At 36.6% G+C, this 14,590-nt stretch overlaps 2 protein-coding genes across 2 annotated transcripts; both read left to right on the top strand.

Annotated features, from left to right (window-relative positions):
• Nucleotides 1-699: 699 nt before the first annotated feature.
• On the top strand, nt 700-3,741 carry LOC141820919 (uncharacterized). The gene is made up of 5 exons (XM_074708284.1): nt 700-1,123; nt 1,206-1,283; nt 2,567-2,648; nt 3,172-3,299; nt 3,394-3,741. Exons 1-5 carry the CDS (start codon nt 809-811, stop codon nt 3,601-3,603), a joined length of 813 nt encoding a protein of 270 aa, XP_074564385.1. The 5' UTR covers nt 700-808; the 3' UTR covers nt 3,604-3,741.
• Nucleotides 3,742-9,212: 5,471 nt separating this feature from the next.
• LOC141820923 (uncharacterized) lies at nt 9,213-13,987 on the top strand. Its single transcript, XM_074708288.1, has 5 exons — nt 9,213-9,320; nt 10,689-10,806; nt 11,724-11,869; nt 11,951-12,229; nt 13,103-13,987. The coding sequence occupies exons 1-5, from the start codon at nt 9,309-9,311 to the stop codon at nt 13,739-13,741; spliced, it is 1,194 nt and encodes a 397-aa protein (XP_074564389.1). The 5' UTR covers nt 9,213-9,308; the 3' UTR covers nt 13,742-13,987.
• The last annotated feature ends 603 nt before the right edge of the window (nt 13,988-14,590 follow it).

Raw genomic sequence — 14,590 nt, 5'->3', positions numbered from 1 at the left:
TTACTGTTTGATTATTAATAAGTTTGAAACAAAAATAATCACTCATGATTTTATCAAAATGAAGATGTCCAATTTATAAAATTATAGACTTTATAATATCATCACGAGACTACCGATAATTTTATTAAAATAAAATAAGATATTTATATGAATGTAATCAAAATTAAATTTAATTTATGAGTGATGTTGATTTCTTTAACACAAATATTTTTTTTTCAAACTAATATTACTGTTGTTGAACTTTAATCCAATAACTTTAAACTCAATATTTAAAATACAATATCATAATGATATTGTTCTTTGAAATTCAACACTGCATTGTTGGTATATATATATAAATTATGTGAATTTTAAATTTTAATTTCTGTGAAAGTTGAAATCGGTCACACATGGTGTAAACTGATCTCACTGTCAAGACAACATCTCATGTAACTATTATAAAGAGGGATAATGTTGAAATGAAATATACTTTTTGATAAAAAAAATAAAAAAACTATGCACTCTTTAAAAAATTAAAAAATTTAAGTTCGTCCTTTTAGAAGTTCTCAATGAACAGGAGTCATTGTGTCGTCGACGATATAGCTCCGCTACCAAAACGGTTATAACGGGTTAGTTTTATGTCTCTCGCCTATTATAACGGACGGGTTCATATATAATGTTGATTTGGACTTGCAGTGAGGTGTGCGAGAGACGTGTCGTTTTGCCGGCGAGACCACGAACCGAACATGTGGCGGGCGTCCTTCCGCGGCGGCAGCGACGTCGTCATCGTCTGTATCCAATCCTTGCTCCGTCCACCTTCAATGTAACAATGGAGCCTTCCCTCCGGGTGCGCAGATCGTGCTTTGCTTCTTGCCCGGCGGACCGTCTTCCTCCAGCGATGAAGCCCCTCCGCCTCGCCCTTCCCCGGTCGGCGATTTGCAGAACCCTGGCCGGTTCAGAGATCGGGCGCAGGATCGTGCGAATCGCTTCCGTCGCGCCCGTGAAGGCGAGCTCCGGCGCCAAGGTCACCTCGGTCTCGTGTTCCGACATTGCCCCCGTTCCCGAGGCCCGACCTAGCCTTCGTAGGACGCCGCCGCTCGCTTCGCCGGGAGGGATCTACGACGTGGAGGAGAAGATCGAAAAGGCGAATCACCTTTCCTTGTTCCGACGGGTCTGGGGAAAAAAAGGATTTTGTTCGTCATCTGACACGCGGTTACTCTTTGCAGGTAATCTACAAGTGCCGGTTCTTTGCGTTCCTCGCTGTGGCTGGTTCTCTGATGGGTTCCATAATTTGTTTTATCAAGGTATGATCAGATAACTAGATTTCTTCTTTGATTAGCAATGTGCAGGCAGAACGCGGAGTCATGGGCCAATGATCCATGGCTACATGTTCCATTTCGTAGCATTGATAGATTGTGCAGGACAAGGACATATCGGTAACTTTGATATTGGATGCACTTATTACACACATTAAACGTTTTTATTTCATATTAAAGGAATATAAACAGAATCTGAGTTATATATTGATTGACTGACCATCCATGATAATAAATGATATATGGTATGACGGATGGAATTCGCTTGTGAGGCAACTCTCCCAGTTATAAAAGTAGCCCTGCATTACTGAATGATGGTGATAACATATTACCTATGGATGAAGATGTGTGTAAATGAAGTGGATTATAAAAGCATTAATCTATTATGATTCCAAAGTGAAAATAGCAAACCATAGTCTTAAATCTTGCATGTGACATCTTTTACGCCATGATTAAACTCGGATCATAGATTGATTATTCCACCATACCTTGACAACATAATAGGAGCTTTTTTATTTTCTCCCTTTAAAAAAAAATTCATCTAGTGTCTAATTCCCTTAATATGATTCATGACAGTTCCTCAATATCAGTTCTATTTTTATCCAAAATAGGACTGGAAGATTTAAAGCTCTCTGCTGTGGCTCATGCTTTCTGCTTCAGCAACTCTTATTTTCTTTCTTTATACAAGAAGTTTTGTGCATCACTTTTGTTTGAAGTGAGAAAAAAAATCACAAGTCCTGAAACTTGCTTTAATTGATTCAAGTTTCATTGTGACAACTAAGAAATATAATTTTAGCTGAAGTGGAATATCTGTTGTCTTGGGTTTAATAAACTATGAACTATGGGAAATAGAACTTGCTTATTATTCTGTCTCCAAAATGATCTATGTAGTTACCAACAATTGCTTTGTCTAGTGGTAAGTGAGCTAGATTGGGAGGGCTTCAGACCAAAGGTCAGGGGCTCAATTATTGGGAGAGGATTAACCTTATCTCTTCTGCCATGAATGGGGTTTGTCTCACATCCAATATGGTCTGGGGACAGGGGACACCTCGTGATTAAAAAGCAAAAGATGATCTATGTAGACTATGAACTTTTGGCATTGTACAACTATTGAATTTGCAAAGTTGATGTGTCTGATTTTTTTTGCCATTCTGCAACTGTTTTTATAAGCATCATAATTTTCAGTAGGATTGTTTTGTTATTCTCCTTAACTAAGAGTAATTTCATACATGGACAATCACCATTCTTGACATTACCAAGCGCTTCTTCAGGGTTGCACGTGTGTGATTAATTCTTTCAGAGAATATTTTGTGAGTGGAGGGAAGGTGATTCTGATGTTGGTTGAAGCCATTGGTAAGCCAATATATATTGACAATTGTATGCATTTTGAAATAGGAGTGTATTTCTTCACCCACTATCAACTAGTAAACAATTAAATAAGAATGCTCAGACCTTACACTGGTGATAGACGTTCTTTAAAATTTCTAGTTCATTTTCTTCCATTGACTTATCTCTCCATGATGGGGAATTATTAATGTTTTATAGTTATTACACTATAGCATGTTTTGAAAGAAAAAAAAATAACAGTATAAATCATGCACAGAAGTTTGTTCTTATTTTCCCTAGTTCAATGGCCTCTTTATCCATCTCGCAATGATTAGGAGGTTATGTAATTCCACAATACTAATCACATGGTGCAGTTACATTTTTAAAATTCTCTAGACCATCATATGTTATCATTAAAATAGTATACGTTGTTAAAGAGGGTATTTCTTTGTGGTCAGATGGAGATGCTCAAAATGAACCTCTAAAAATGTCCTTGCCGATAACTAAATGCCTAAATCTGTCACTAACTTCAGTTGCTTTCATTTTCTAGATGTTTATCTTGTTGGAACCGTGATGCTTGTCTTTGGAATGGGTCTGTATGAACTCTTCATCAGTAATCTTGACATAGCAAAGTTGTCATCCCATGGATCAAACCTTCTTGGCTTATTTAAACTTATGGTTTGTTCCATTACCTCAGTGATGATGGATTTCTATTTGAAACACAATCTAGCATCATTACACTAATTTCTCAAAACACCTTTTACTTGTTTAGGAGCGCCCAAGGTGGTTGGAGATTCAGTCTGTTAATGAATTAAAAACTAAGCTGGGCCATGTCATTGTGATGGTGCTATTGGTTGGAATGTTTGAAAAGAGCAAGAAGGCGACGATATCTACTCCAACAGATTTGTTATACTTCGCAGCATCTATTCTACTGTCTTCAGGCTGCCTTTATCTTCTTTCCAAGCTTCAATCTACCAAATGAAGTTAGCATGACTGAGATAACAATTTGGAATGTATCCCCACTATCTTCTGGTGTAAGACCAACATTTCTCTAGTAGACACTTTATGACTCACAGACATGACTCTCATGTACATATTTGTTATTAAGTTAGTTAAGACATGTTAGTAAGTGCATCGCGGTGTGTTATCTTCATCTGTAAATTGAACTTACGTTTCAACTGGTTTTCTCAGCAATTAAATTTGCTATTTTGGGTTGGTTTCCAAGAATGTAGCATTCTAGTACTTTATACCTTTAAATTTTCCATCTACGTAGATGTGAGGTCTAAAGACTCTAAGCATTTAAATCAGTTCCTAAGCATGTATATTTTTTGATGGGAAAAAATTAAAAGGGCGCCCTTTATTTTCATTATTATAAAAAAATTAAAAGGGTGCTTTATCATATTTATTATCCTGAAAATAGCTTTTTAGTGCTGATGTAGCAGGATGAAAAATATGATGGAGCGACTTTTTAATATTTTTTTAAAAAAATGAGGTGCCCTTTTAATCTTTGTTTTTTTAATAGTTCGTACGGAATGCTTTAGTACTGCTGCACCTTATGTGTGGTTAATTGTGAGTTACACAGAATCACACAGAGAGACACATCAAAGGAGTGGGACCCTCTGATATACTAAAAATGGAATGGTAGTTTATTTTTTCAAAGATGGAGGAAGAATAAAGGAAATAATGCCTTGTTAGTGGTTCTTAAAGATCATAGATAAATTATTGTAGAGATTAAAGTAGGGAGTCCTTTCTTGGAATATCTATGTATCTGAAGGTACAGCTTATGTTTTTCTGGGACCAGTTGAAACTCTTCAAACAAATTTTGATGAGTTTTACAATCTTATGCTCCATCTGTCTATATTTTAGCACTAACATCATTTTCAGGAGAACATCAAAAACCCTAATTGTCCATCAGTCCATTACAAGCAATTATTCTCCCATCCTAGTTGCTTGTTTGCAATGCAGAAGCAATGGCCTCTTTTCAAATTATTTTGCCATACGTGTGTGTTGAATTTTCTGTAAAAGAAGTAAACATTGCTTATAAAGTTAGAAGTATTACCTGAAATTTGTTGATCAACCAGGAGCAAATTATAGCGAGGACAATTGCATTTATCCCTGTAATTACTTTACAGTAAGCATCTCATGGTACTTGTCTCCATATATTCTTCAAATCCTTCAGCTTAAACTTGAAAACTGAACTTTTCAAAGACAGCCTGCACCTATCTATCCTTCAGGTACTCTGCTAACTTATTTTATCCTTGTGGTTTCCATAGTCTGGTACTCATAATGAAATGGTTTCTTAGTCAACAGGAGCATAAGTTTCAGTACTGAACACCTACTTCATCTGGGAATCTCAATTTCCAGATTTTCTTCAGCAACCTCCGTGATCTTTACGAGCAAAAGCAGATGCTTCACCAATGCTCATCTCAGGTGATCCATTCTCAAACTCAGTGAAATTGATTCTTCCCCTCCAATCGAAATGACTTCAGCTGGATGGTATGTCCTTTTCTTTAAGGGTGTGGTTTGGCTGCCCATCTGTGAATAAAACTGCATAGCCTTTGGTTTTGTTATCATAGTGCTGTCTAATCTATGGCAATATTCTCTTGTATGTTTACTTTCTTCTTCTGGGTTCACTTCAGATGATCGAGTATGTTACTAGGGTCTAGATTACTAAAAGTAGCAGTATCCCAAGTCCAAAGTGTCTTGCTTTTACTCAGTTTGTCGATATGAATGGTCAGGAGAAGGTCTCTCCCTTGGGATAGTGGGTGCAACTGGACCATGCATACCTTACCAAAGTGTTTTAGCTCATTATATAAGGAAGGCAACTCATGACCATAGCTTCATACCATATCATATTCCTTAATCCTATACAACACCCAGAGTCTGAGTCTTATTACTCGATTTTATAACAAAATTTAACCTTAGTCCATGGCTCTTTCTCCCAATCAAGCTTCTGCAGTAGCAAAACTTGCCATTGCCATTCTCCTTATGCAAGTATGTCATTTGGTTAAAGCAAAAACCTTAGAAGCTCATGCACCTTTACTGTCCTCCGGCCTCGGCTCAACTACTTTGAAGGATCCATGCCCTAGGAAGTTCCTCAAGGAGGTCCATGGTAGACATTTGTTGGAATACATTCCACCCACCACTCCAGGCCACAGCCCTAGCATTGGCCATGGTAACCCTCCCGGTGAAACCAACTCTGGTGTTTGAGTCCTACTGCTCCAGTTGAAAATGTTGCATGAAACTTGCCTTTGTCAGTATTTGTTGCGGTGCTTTGAGTAGTTTCCAATGTTTGGATGGCTTCAAGGATCCTGTTTGTGGTGAATAAACTGAAGTCTGACGTTTGCAGCTAGGCATTGTCGTAATCTTTTGCCTAATGACTTGTTTCCTTCTGTATTTTTTTTTTCAGTTTCCATTTTTTTTGTCTACTCCAGACACTTTGTTGTTCGCTCTTTATATGCTACTTTTTATGTGAAAAAAGTAGTTATCAATATTTCATCTTCATGCAACGTTAATCATTTTCTCTCTCTTCATGCTGAAACTAATTCATACTATTCTATTCCTTATAAATACTAATGAAATAAGTATTTCTGTATTTGATTGTAAATGAATTCAGAATACCAAATTTATATTCTTGAAAATTCTAATGGAATGAGTATTTCATGTTGGGTTGTAAAATTGAATTCTGAGTATCAATTACCATAGAACTGCTATTCCCTAATCATAAGGAATAGATATTCCCTACTTTATTCTAGCTTTCTGTATTCGTTTCATTCTTCAAAAACTATTTCTTTCACTCTGTTCAACTCTTCAAAGGTTAGTTGGCCCAGATGATTCCCCAATGGGCTGGTTGCCCCAATCAAGCCAAGTGAGCATGGTAGATAGGTTACACCCAAATACTTTATCATTATAAAAATGCATTCGTATCTATTCCTTGTAACATTCTCAGGAAACAAACCTAAGAACATGTTCAATTCCATAACTAAACTAAGCATGCTTTATTTTTTACCCAATCTATTTCTGAGTAGCTATTCTTTCTATTTCATTCTGTGAACTATATATGTATATACTTTTTTATTTTTATTTGTTGCATTAAAAACAAAAGAGAGAATATAATCTTCCTGTTTCAGGTAATAGCTCTGCCTCCTTTTCCCCCTTTTTTAAAAAAGGTGATATATTCTCCTGGCGTGATACTGGCTCCTGAATAAGAACAACTCATGATAATTAACTTCATTAGGTGCATCTTTGGAGTTATCCTACTCAAGTGCCACTCCATTCTTGTTGGTGAGAATCCATTTTTATTTCCCCAACTTGAACCAACAAGTATCTGTTGCTGTTTTCCATTCTGAGATTTTTCGCATTTAATATGAATGTGCTTTCTTATGCGCTCTATCTTTTACACATGAAACCACCAAGCCACCACAAATTGTCTTCATTAAAGATGTTTGTTTCTAGTTATTATAATAGATAAAGATCTGTAGATGAAAACTTTCCTGGATCAACCTGATCAAGCATATCTAAATGATATGTTATAATAGAGTTCTAAAACATGTGCTTGAAGAGATATCCATGTTTCATGCTTTAAGGTTTAGGGATGAGGATTGGATGGATGATCTAAGCCTAGTCGAGCTTTACACCTGAGCCAATCCAGGTTTGAAAAACACTGCTTACTGATCTTCAGCTTCATTCATGATAGATGAGTGACATTACATGTTGTGAGAATTGGAGAAAATTGAACCAATCCTAATATTCATGGTTATCGACATGGCTCAATTTCCTCCAATATCTTACCTTCATCTCTGCCCGTTCTATGTGTCGAAGTATCAGCCTGAATCTAAGAACTTATAGGTTCTGTTCTTTTTTTCCTCCTCACTTAAACATTTAGTAGGACATAAATATTTTCACGGGGAGAATGAGGCTATTTCTCATGTTTCTTTGTTGTGATCCTAACTGTATCTTCTTAGATACAAAAATGCATCATCGATATCCACTGTAGTCGAGGGAAACATATTCATTCTACATTTTGCTATCGAGAAAGTTATTAATCTCCTCAATCAAGGATGTACCTTTCATTAGTAATCTCTGGTGATGTTTCTTCATTGTTTCATGAACATTGCCTCCAATAATTGAACTGCGAGTCAAAGGGAATATAAAATAAAACCATGACTATTTCAGACTAGACCAAAAAGCAAGACCCAGGCAGGTTGAGTCCTTGTATCTCTCGGTCATGACTCCGACATCTCCGTTTCTCGGTGCTCGACTCCGACACCTCCGTCTCTCGATGCTCTGCACTGATACCTTCGCCTCTTGCAGCTCGGCTTCGATACCTCTTCCTTTTGGCGTTTGACTCGAACACCTCTATCTCTCGGTGCTAGACTTTAATGCCTCTCCCCGTAGTGTTCAACTCCGATAGGAAGAACAAGATCGATAGGGAACAAGAGGATTGTGTGGGGGCACTAGTAACGATAGATGAGGAATATGTGGGACCACGTGCGTCGTAAAATGAGAACATAGAGACATGGTATTGCCGGATGTACACACATAATTTCAACCTCTTCTCTCTATTTTTCATCTTCACCTAACTTTGAATTTAATCATCGGAACTTAGTGTGGGAGTCGCTGTATCAATATCTGTCTTGATCTCATTCTAACTCTCCTCTAATTTTGTAGAAGATTTATGAATTTGATGTTCAACTCTGAAGACTCTCGAACCATCATCAGCCTTCGCATTGGTGGTTTTCTGCCTTCGCATTGGTGGTTTTCTCCTTGTTGATCTCAGACTGGATCACTGAGAAAATTTACAAGTAGATATCATAACGGAAACAAAAGTAAAAAACCAAACATTCATCTAATGGATTCAGTGAGTCATTGAAAGACTTGTTTAGAAAAGGCCAAATCCGAACTGATGAACGGGTCTGCAAACTGTTCCACTATTACAACATGTTCATTATGGAAACTCCATTGAAAAAATAAGATAAATAAAAATGATAAGAAGATATTATTATTGAGTTTTGATAATTTATGTAAATAATATATTTTGATCGTTTAAATCAATAAAATATGAGATTTTAAATCAGGCGTGAGATACTTTGAAAATAGAAAAGAAAAGTTACTATTAAAATTAACTTGTTGGTAAAATAAATTTTAGTCAAAATTATTTAGATTTAATTAAAAATTATTTTAATATATTTTAAATCATTATAAAATTAGTATAATAATTTTATAATGATTTTAATCTTTTAAAGTTATCTTAATCAAGTTTAACTAAGTTGGTAAATATTTTATATATAATATTTTTGATTAAATTATATTTAAAAAATAAGAAAATTTTTTGACTTTTAAAATAGGAGAGAAGTAATTCCTTCCTACTGGGAACCACGCTTGCTCGCTCCTTGCCACCAGTAGAAGGCTTGTCAATTTAGGGTGGCCCACAGACGTGGTGCGAGCGTTGGGATGCCACTCGACAATTTTATGAAGAGTACAAACCAACCAACAGTCTTCTCCCATGCAACCTCCCTCGATCTCCGTTAGTCGAAATGGACGGTTGAGATTCATTATCCGCTCGTGGTCCTTCCTCGCATAAACGCCGGGTTACCCGATCCGCCTGCCACAATATCTCCGCCCTCGGCGACCTGCCATCTCTTCGCAATCGAGAGAGCGAGCGAGCGAGCGAGCGATCGCGTTGCAATGGGTCTGCAGGTACGATCTCTGCCCTCATCATCGGTTTGGTTGTTGCTGTTTGATATCTTCTGTTCTCGTTCCATTTGGTTGTGATTTTGTGATTTTTTTTGTGATCGGATCTTGGAGAAGTAGTTCATCCGTAGCAGATGGCTCCCCTTTGGTTAGGATCGAAACTTTTTCTATGGAATGGGTCGGTAACGCATGATTAATGTTTGGAGAAGTTCGAGAGTCATTTTTGATATGGGACAAGTAGTTCTTCGGCGTGTTCTGATCGTATACTTTTAGATCAGAGTATAAGATGAAGTGTTGCATCTTTTGTCCTTTATTTCTGCAACAAAAGGGAGTCTTTGTGCCTCGATTATTTAGGATGAGCTCCTTTTACCCCTTTAACATCTGGGTTTCGTCTGTTGATTTAATTTTCCTGTTGAATTTTCGAGGTGGTTTATGACCACTTCTCTACTCAAAGGATCTTCTGTTAAAAAAGATGTAAGTTTTCCAACAAGTTAAGATTGATTTTATGCATCATTAGAAGGGGCAGAGTTCCGAGTATGCTTTATGCGGCTAAATGACTCCCAAACCCTATAGTTGGATTTCAGCCAACTGCTGAGGTCCTCAACTTGCGCTTGCAGAGGTCAAAGTCTTGGCTTTGGGTATCTAGCGATACCTCGTCTGCTATATACTAACGAATGACGTTTCCCCTGTACCCACTAGGAAGTGGATGCTCCCTCCCTTCCTCCGACTCCTGCTTTCTCAGTGCCTCTTTGCCAAATTCATGTTCAGATTTCCGGTAATCCTAATATCGGACCTGCATTGAAAAGATCACTTTTATTTGCCATAAAGTTATCCTGAACTAGAAGGGTTTATTTAACTGCATATGTGATTGTGCCATTTTATCGTAGACATTAAACTGCTTGACAAAGAGTTCCTTTCCAGAAGTGACGTTTCTCTTTATGGAGAAAAATAAAAAATGATAAAAAAGAAATGCAATTATTGGCTTCCGCCTTTACCTCGTACTGTTGAATTAAGAAGATGAATTTAACACTGTTAATGTACCTCATGGATTCATTTTGATACTTTCAAAAATCTAGCTGTCATAGTTGTTGTCTATGTTATTCTATTTTTCAGTTTCACTCACTATACCAACACAAGACAGCCTATTAAATGACGCTGGTAAGTGTTCAAGGCAACCTATGATCTATCAGATACCTAGATCCACTTTACCTGCGTTTCCAGCATCAGAAAACAATGTGCTAGAAGGATAGATATATACATGTCTGATACCATGTCACATGCTCATACTCGAGTTAATTGTGATATAGGTTTCCTAGTGAGATAGGATATGCTTGAGGCTTAATCAGTTTGGTGCTTGTTTCTAATTTGTTGCAGGAAGAGTTTCAAGGGTATTCTGGAAAAGCTAAAACATTACCAGAATCAACTATGAATGAGAACAAATTGAATCTATTTGGACTGTACAAGCAAGCAACTGTTGAACCAGTGAATACCAGTAAGTAATCTATAAAGCAAGTCTGCTGGTTTATGTTCTCTCATAGAACGTATGTATTGTTCTTCCAATATGATCTTTTAAATCTTGTTATATTTTTGGTTTATATAAAAATATACAACATGACAATTTAATTTAATGGATTATAGATTAGAGAGTACATGCTATTTTCTATTAAGGGTTTGTTCTGCTTGAGGGGTTTGAAAGGAGAGGAAGAGTTTAATTTCTTCTTTTTGAGAAACTCATTTAAAGAAAGGGAGATTTGTTGATCATTTCCCTTCCTTCCTTTTATATTTGCAGTTTTCTTTTCATTTTGAGCATATTGGCATATTGGTGAAAGCAATCATCTTTATTATCATGTTAAAGATAGAACATTGTTAGTCTAGCTCTAGGTTTCAAGATGTTTGGTGTTCTTTACCCTTTTGTTATTTCTCTTATGAATTTCAGGAAGGGCATTTCTTTTTATGGCCATTTGAGATCTATATTCCTAACTATGAATTTGTTTGTGTTCTCTATAGAACAAAATTAACTTTCTTAACTAAAAGAAGTTCTTCATTGCATGATTTATTCAGAGTCCGGAGAGCATAATAACCACTATCATTATTGATTATGAGCTTTTATTATTTTTTGGATTTATATATTGCTTAATTACACTAATATAAGGATTCATGTGACCTTGCATGAGACAGATACTCCCTTGACATTGCTTGATATGTTTATTTCATTGTTTTTTTCCCTCAACTTGTCAGGAGTTGTCAATGGGCAACTTATAGTGGCAAGTATTTGTTTACTTATCTGTACGGGACAGAATATCTAGCATCTTTTGATGGCTACAGCTAATATTGTCATGCAGTTTTGCTCCTTTTCTTGTTTTTCAGGATTCTAGTTACTCAATCTAAATGGTTTACTTTATATCTCAGATATGGAGTTTTTCAATAGCTTTCTCTGTGAATCATCACCGTCTGAGAATTTGTTTTCTCATCCGGATGTTAAAAGGTGTCCATTTCTGAGGAACATTAATGAGCCCACTAACTTTTCCTTCTTATCATCTCTCATTAAATTCCCTGTAAGTCTTTCTCAAGCACAGAGATGATCGCATGGATTACTATTTCTTAATTCCATGGCAGTGACCTTTTCTGTCTTTTAGATTGCAGGAGCAAAAGGTCCAATCTTTGAGGATGGACCCAATTTTGATTTCGCATTCAAGCTTTTCCATGGCCGTGATGGACTGGTTCCACTTGCTGAAAAATCATTTGTACATGAGGAGAACATGGAGCCTGAGCCTATATTGCAGTTCAACCCTTTGGCAGGAAAAGCAGCCTCTATAAGCCTATCAGGTTTTGGGCTGGGTGGTCCCTTTGGTTTTGATTTCTTCGCTAAAAAGTGGAAGAAGGCGAATAAAAATTCCCCACAGAGGGGTGGAAAGGTCAGCTCTTCATTGTTTTTTGTTTACTGAAAATTCAGCTGACTTCCTGCTGGTATTTGTTTAGCGAAACTACTGAATGCATTAATTAGAATATCACATGTCCCAGGTAAATTGTGAATATTAAGTTCTTCTCCTATGTTTGGACCCTAAAAATGTTTTTTGATATGCATATTGGGTCAACCATAGATGTGGATTCCTTGGCATTTTAAGCAAGGGACTGTATTACATATGTAATATGAGGTCCCTTTAGGCAATTAGGGCTCCTAGGTAGGTTAGGCAGACGCCTAATTGGGCTTGGTGGACTAATATGCAGTGAAAAGGAAAATTTTATTCTGTTGATTTGATAATGAAGAACTTATGGAAGATTTTCCTCCACTAAAGAATTTTAGACTAGTTCATTTGATTGTAAAGTAATTATTTATGTTTTTAATATTGTAGCACTTGACTTCTCAACTTAAGCATTTATTTTGCAAGTGATAAACATTTTACATATGATTATATTCTTATTAATAAATAATAGCCAATGAGTGTGGTGCTCACATAAATATTTTGAATGTTTCTACAGGATATTTAAGAAAAATACATTATTCAATTATTAAAGAAATATTAACAAATTTAATTGTTTGCTGCTTATATTTGCTAACATGGCAAACTAAGTAGGAAGCTTGTTTAGACACACACACACGCAGACACATTGTGTTTGATTGTATGATTGACATGTACTATTTTCCATGTGAATTATGAATTGGCTGAATTTATTTTTGGATATATGCTAATTGTTTTTTTTATCAATATAAGAATTTTGATTGTTTATTTATTAATATTGGCCCCAACTAAATTTTTTTGCATTGTTTGTTGAGCATTGCGCTTCAGAGTAGAGATGGTTCGTCACACGAAGCATTAAGCAATGAATGGCTCAAGACAGGTCAGTGTCCACTAGCGAAGTCATACAGGGCAGTGAGTGGTGTCCTGCCTCTTGTTGCAAAGGCGCTACAACCACCACCTGGCATGAAACTCAAGTGCCCGCCTGCCGTAGTAGCTGCCCGTGCAGCACTAGCTCGAACAGCCCTCGTGAAGACTCTCCGTCCTCAGCCATTGCCTGCAAAAATGCTAGCAATTGCTTTACTAGGCATGGCTGCGAATGTTCCCCTTGGAGTATGGAGAGAGCATACTGAAAAGTTTTCACCTCAGTGGTTTGCTGCCGTCCACGCAGCGGTGCCATTCATCGGCATGCTCAGGAAATCAGTAGTCATGCCGAAGACAGCTATGGCACTGACCATTGCAGCTTCAATTTTAGGTCAGACCATCGGTTCGAGGGCTGAACGGCTTCGGCTTAAATCAGCAGTAGCTAAGAGCGCAACTGTCTCCATGACACAGGCAACCGTGAGCTTCAGAACCTGTGGACATTGTGGTGAAGACGCCACAAAAATCTGGGAGCCTCTTCCAGTCAAGATTACAGATGAAAGTCCAGGCTCATTGCCGCCTGCACCAAAGCCCAGCGTATGCTTTTGAAAGACCATAAACCCAACGTTCATTCTCGATCAAAACTGGGCTATCCATGCTGGTCGGTTGCTTTGTATGTCTTTGCTTGTGTGTGTCGATATAGTAAGTTCCTTGAACATTGCATTATCTGCTAGAGGAACTGAACGAATACAAAATTTCAAACTTATTCCATCCCCGCTACTGCTGTTATACGCTGGATACAATCGAACTTCTATGTTCTTGACTAAATAAATCCATGTATGCTTCATTTTGATACACTACGACTTCTTGTTTAAAAAATTTGGGCATTTTCTCAATTTTTAGCTCCTTTAACTTGAAAATTTTGGAACATGTTTAAAGATTTTTCAGTAGCATTTCTAATTCTAGCTTGAAGCGTATATGTGATTGTGTTTGGGAACATCCCATGCGATATGTATTTTTTTAAAAATTATAGTGTTTTGTTTCATTGAAGTGTCAAATAGCTACATGATTGGATTAAGGGATGATCTTTTTCCAAAAGTAAAGCCAGAATATTAATCCTTTTTGAGATGCCAATTCCTCTGTTTTGTTTATCCCCTGAAGTGGAGTATTGATTCCCTTATCTGAGAGGTTGATATTGGGTTGTTTAAGGTACAGTCCATAGTGGGGTGGATTTTAAATTCACTTAAGATGGATTATTTTTAATTTTAAATTGTGATTTAAACGGATAAATTCAAGTAGTCTATTAAATTTTTTTTAAAAAAATTCTTCAATCTATAGGCCAATCTAAATCTGTCGCAGATTGATCTATGTAAGTCACAGATTTAAACGAATCAATCCACTTAAATTTATTTTAAAATAAATTAATAAAATTTTAATTTAATCTATTTAAATTATTTA

The sequence above is a fragment of the Curcuma longa genome, unplaced genomic scaffold, assembly GCF_044706935.1.
Source record: "Curcuma longa cultivar G26 ecotype Majalengka, Jawa Barat unplaced genomic scaffold, ITB_CL_G26_1.1 utg8573_np1212_1322966_RagTag, whole genome shotgun sequence".
NCBI classification, from domain to species: Eukaryota; Viridiplantae; Streptophyta; class Magnoliopsida; order Zingiberales; family Zingiberaceae; genus Curcuma; species Curcuma longa.
This window is presented reverse-complemented; position numbering and strand designations above follow the sequence as displayed.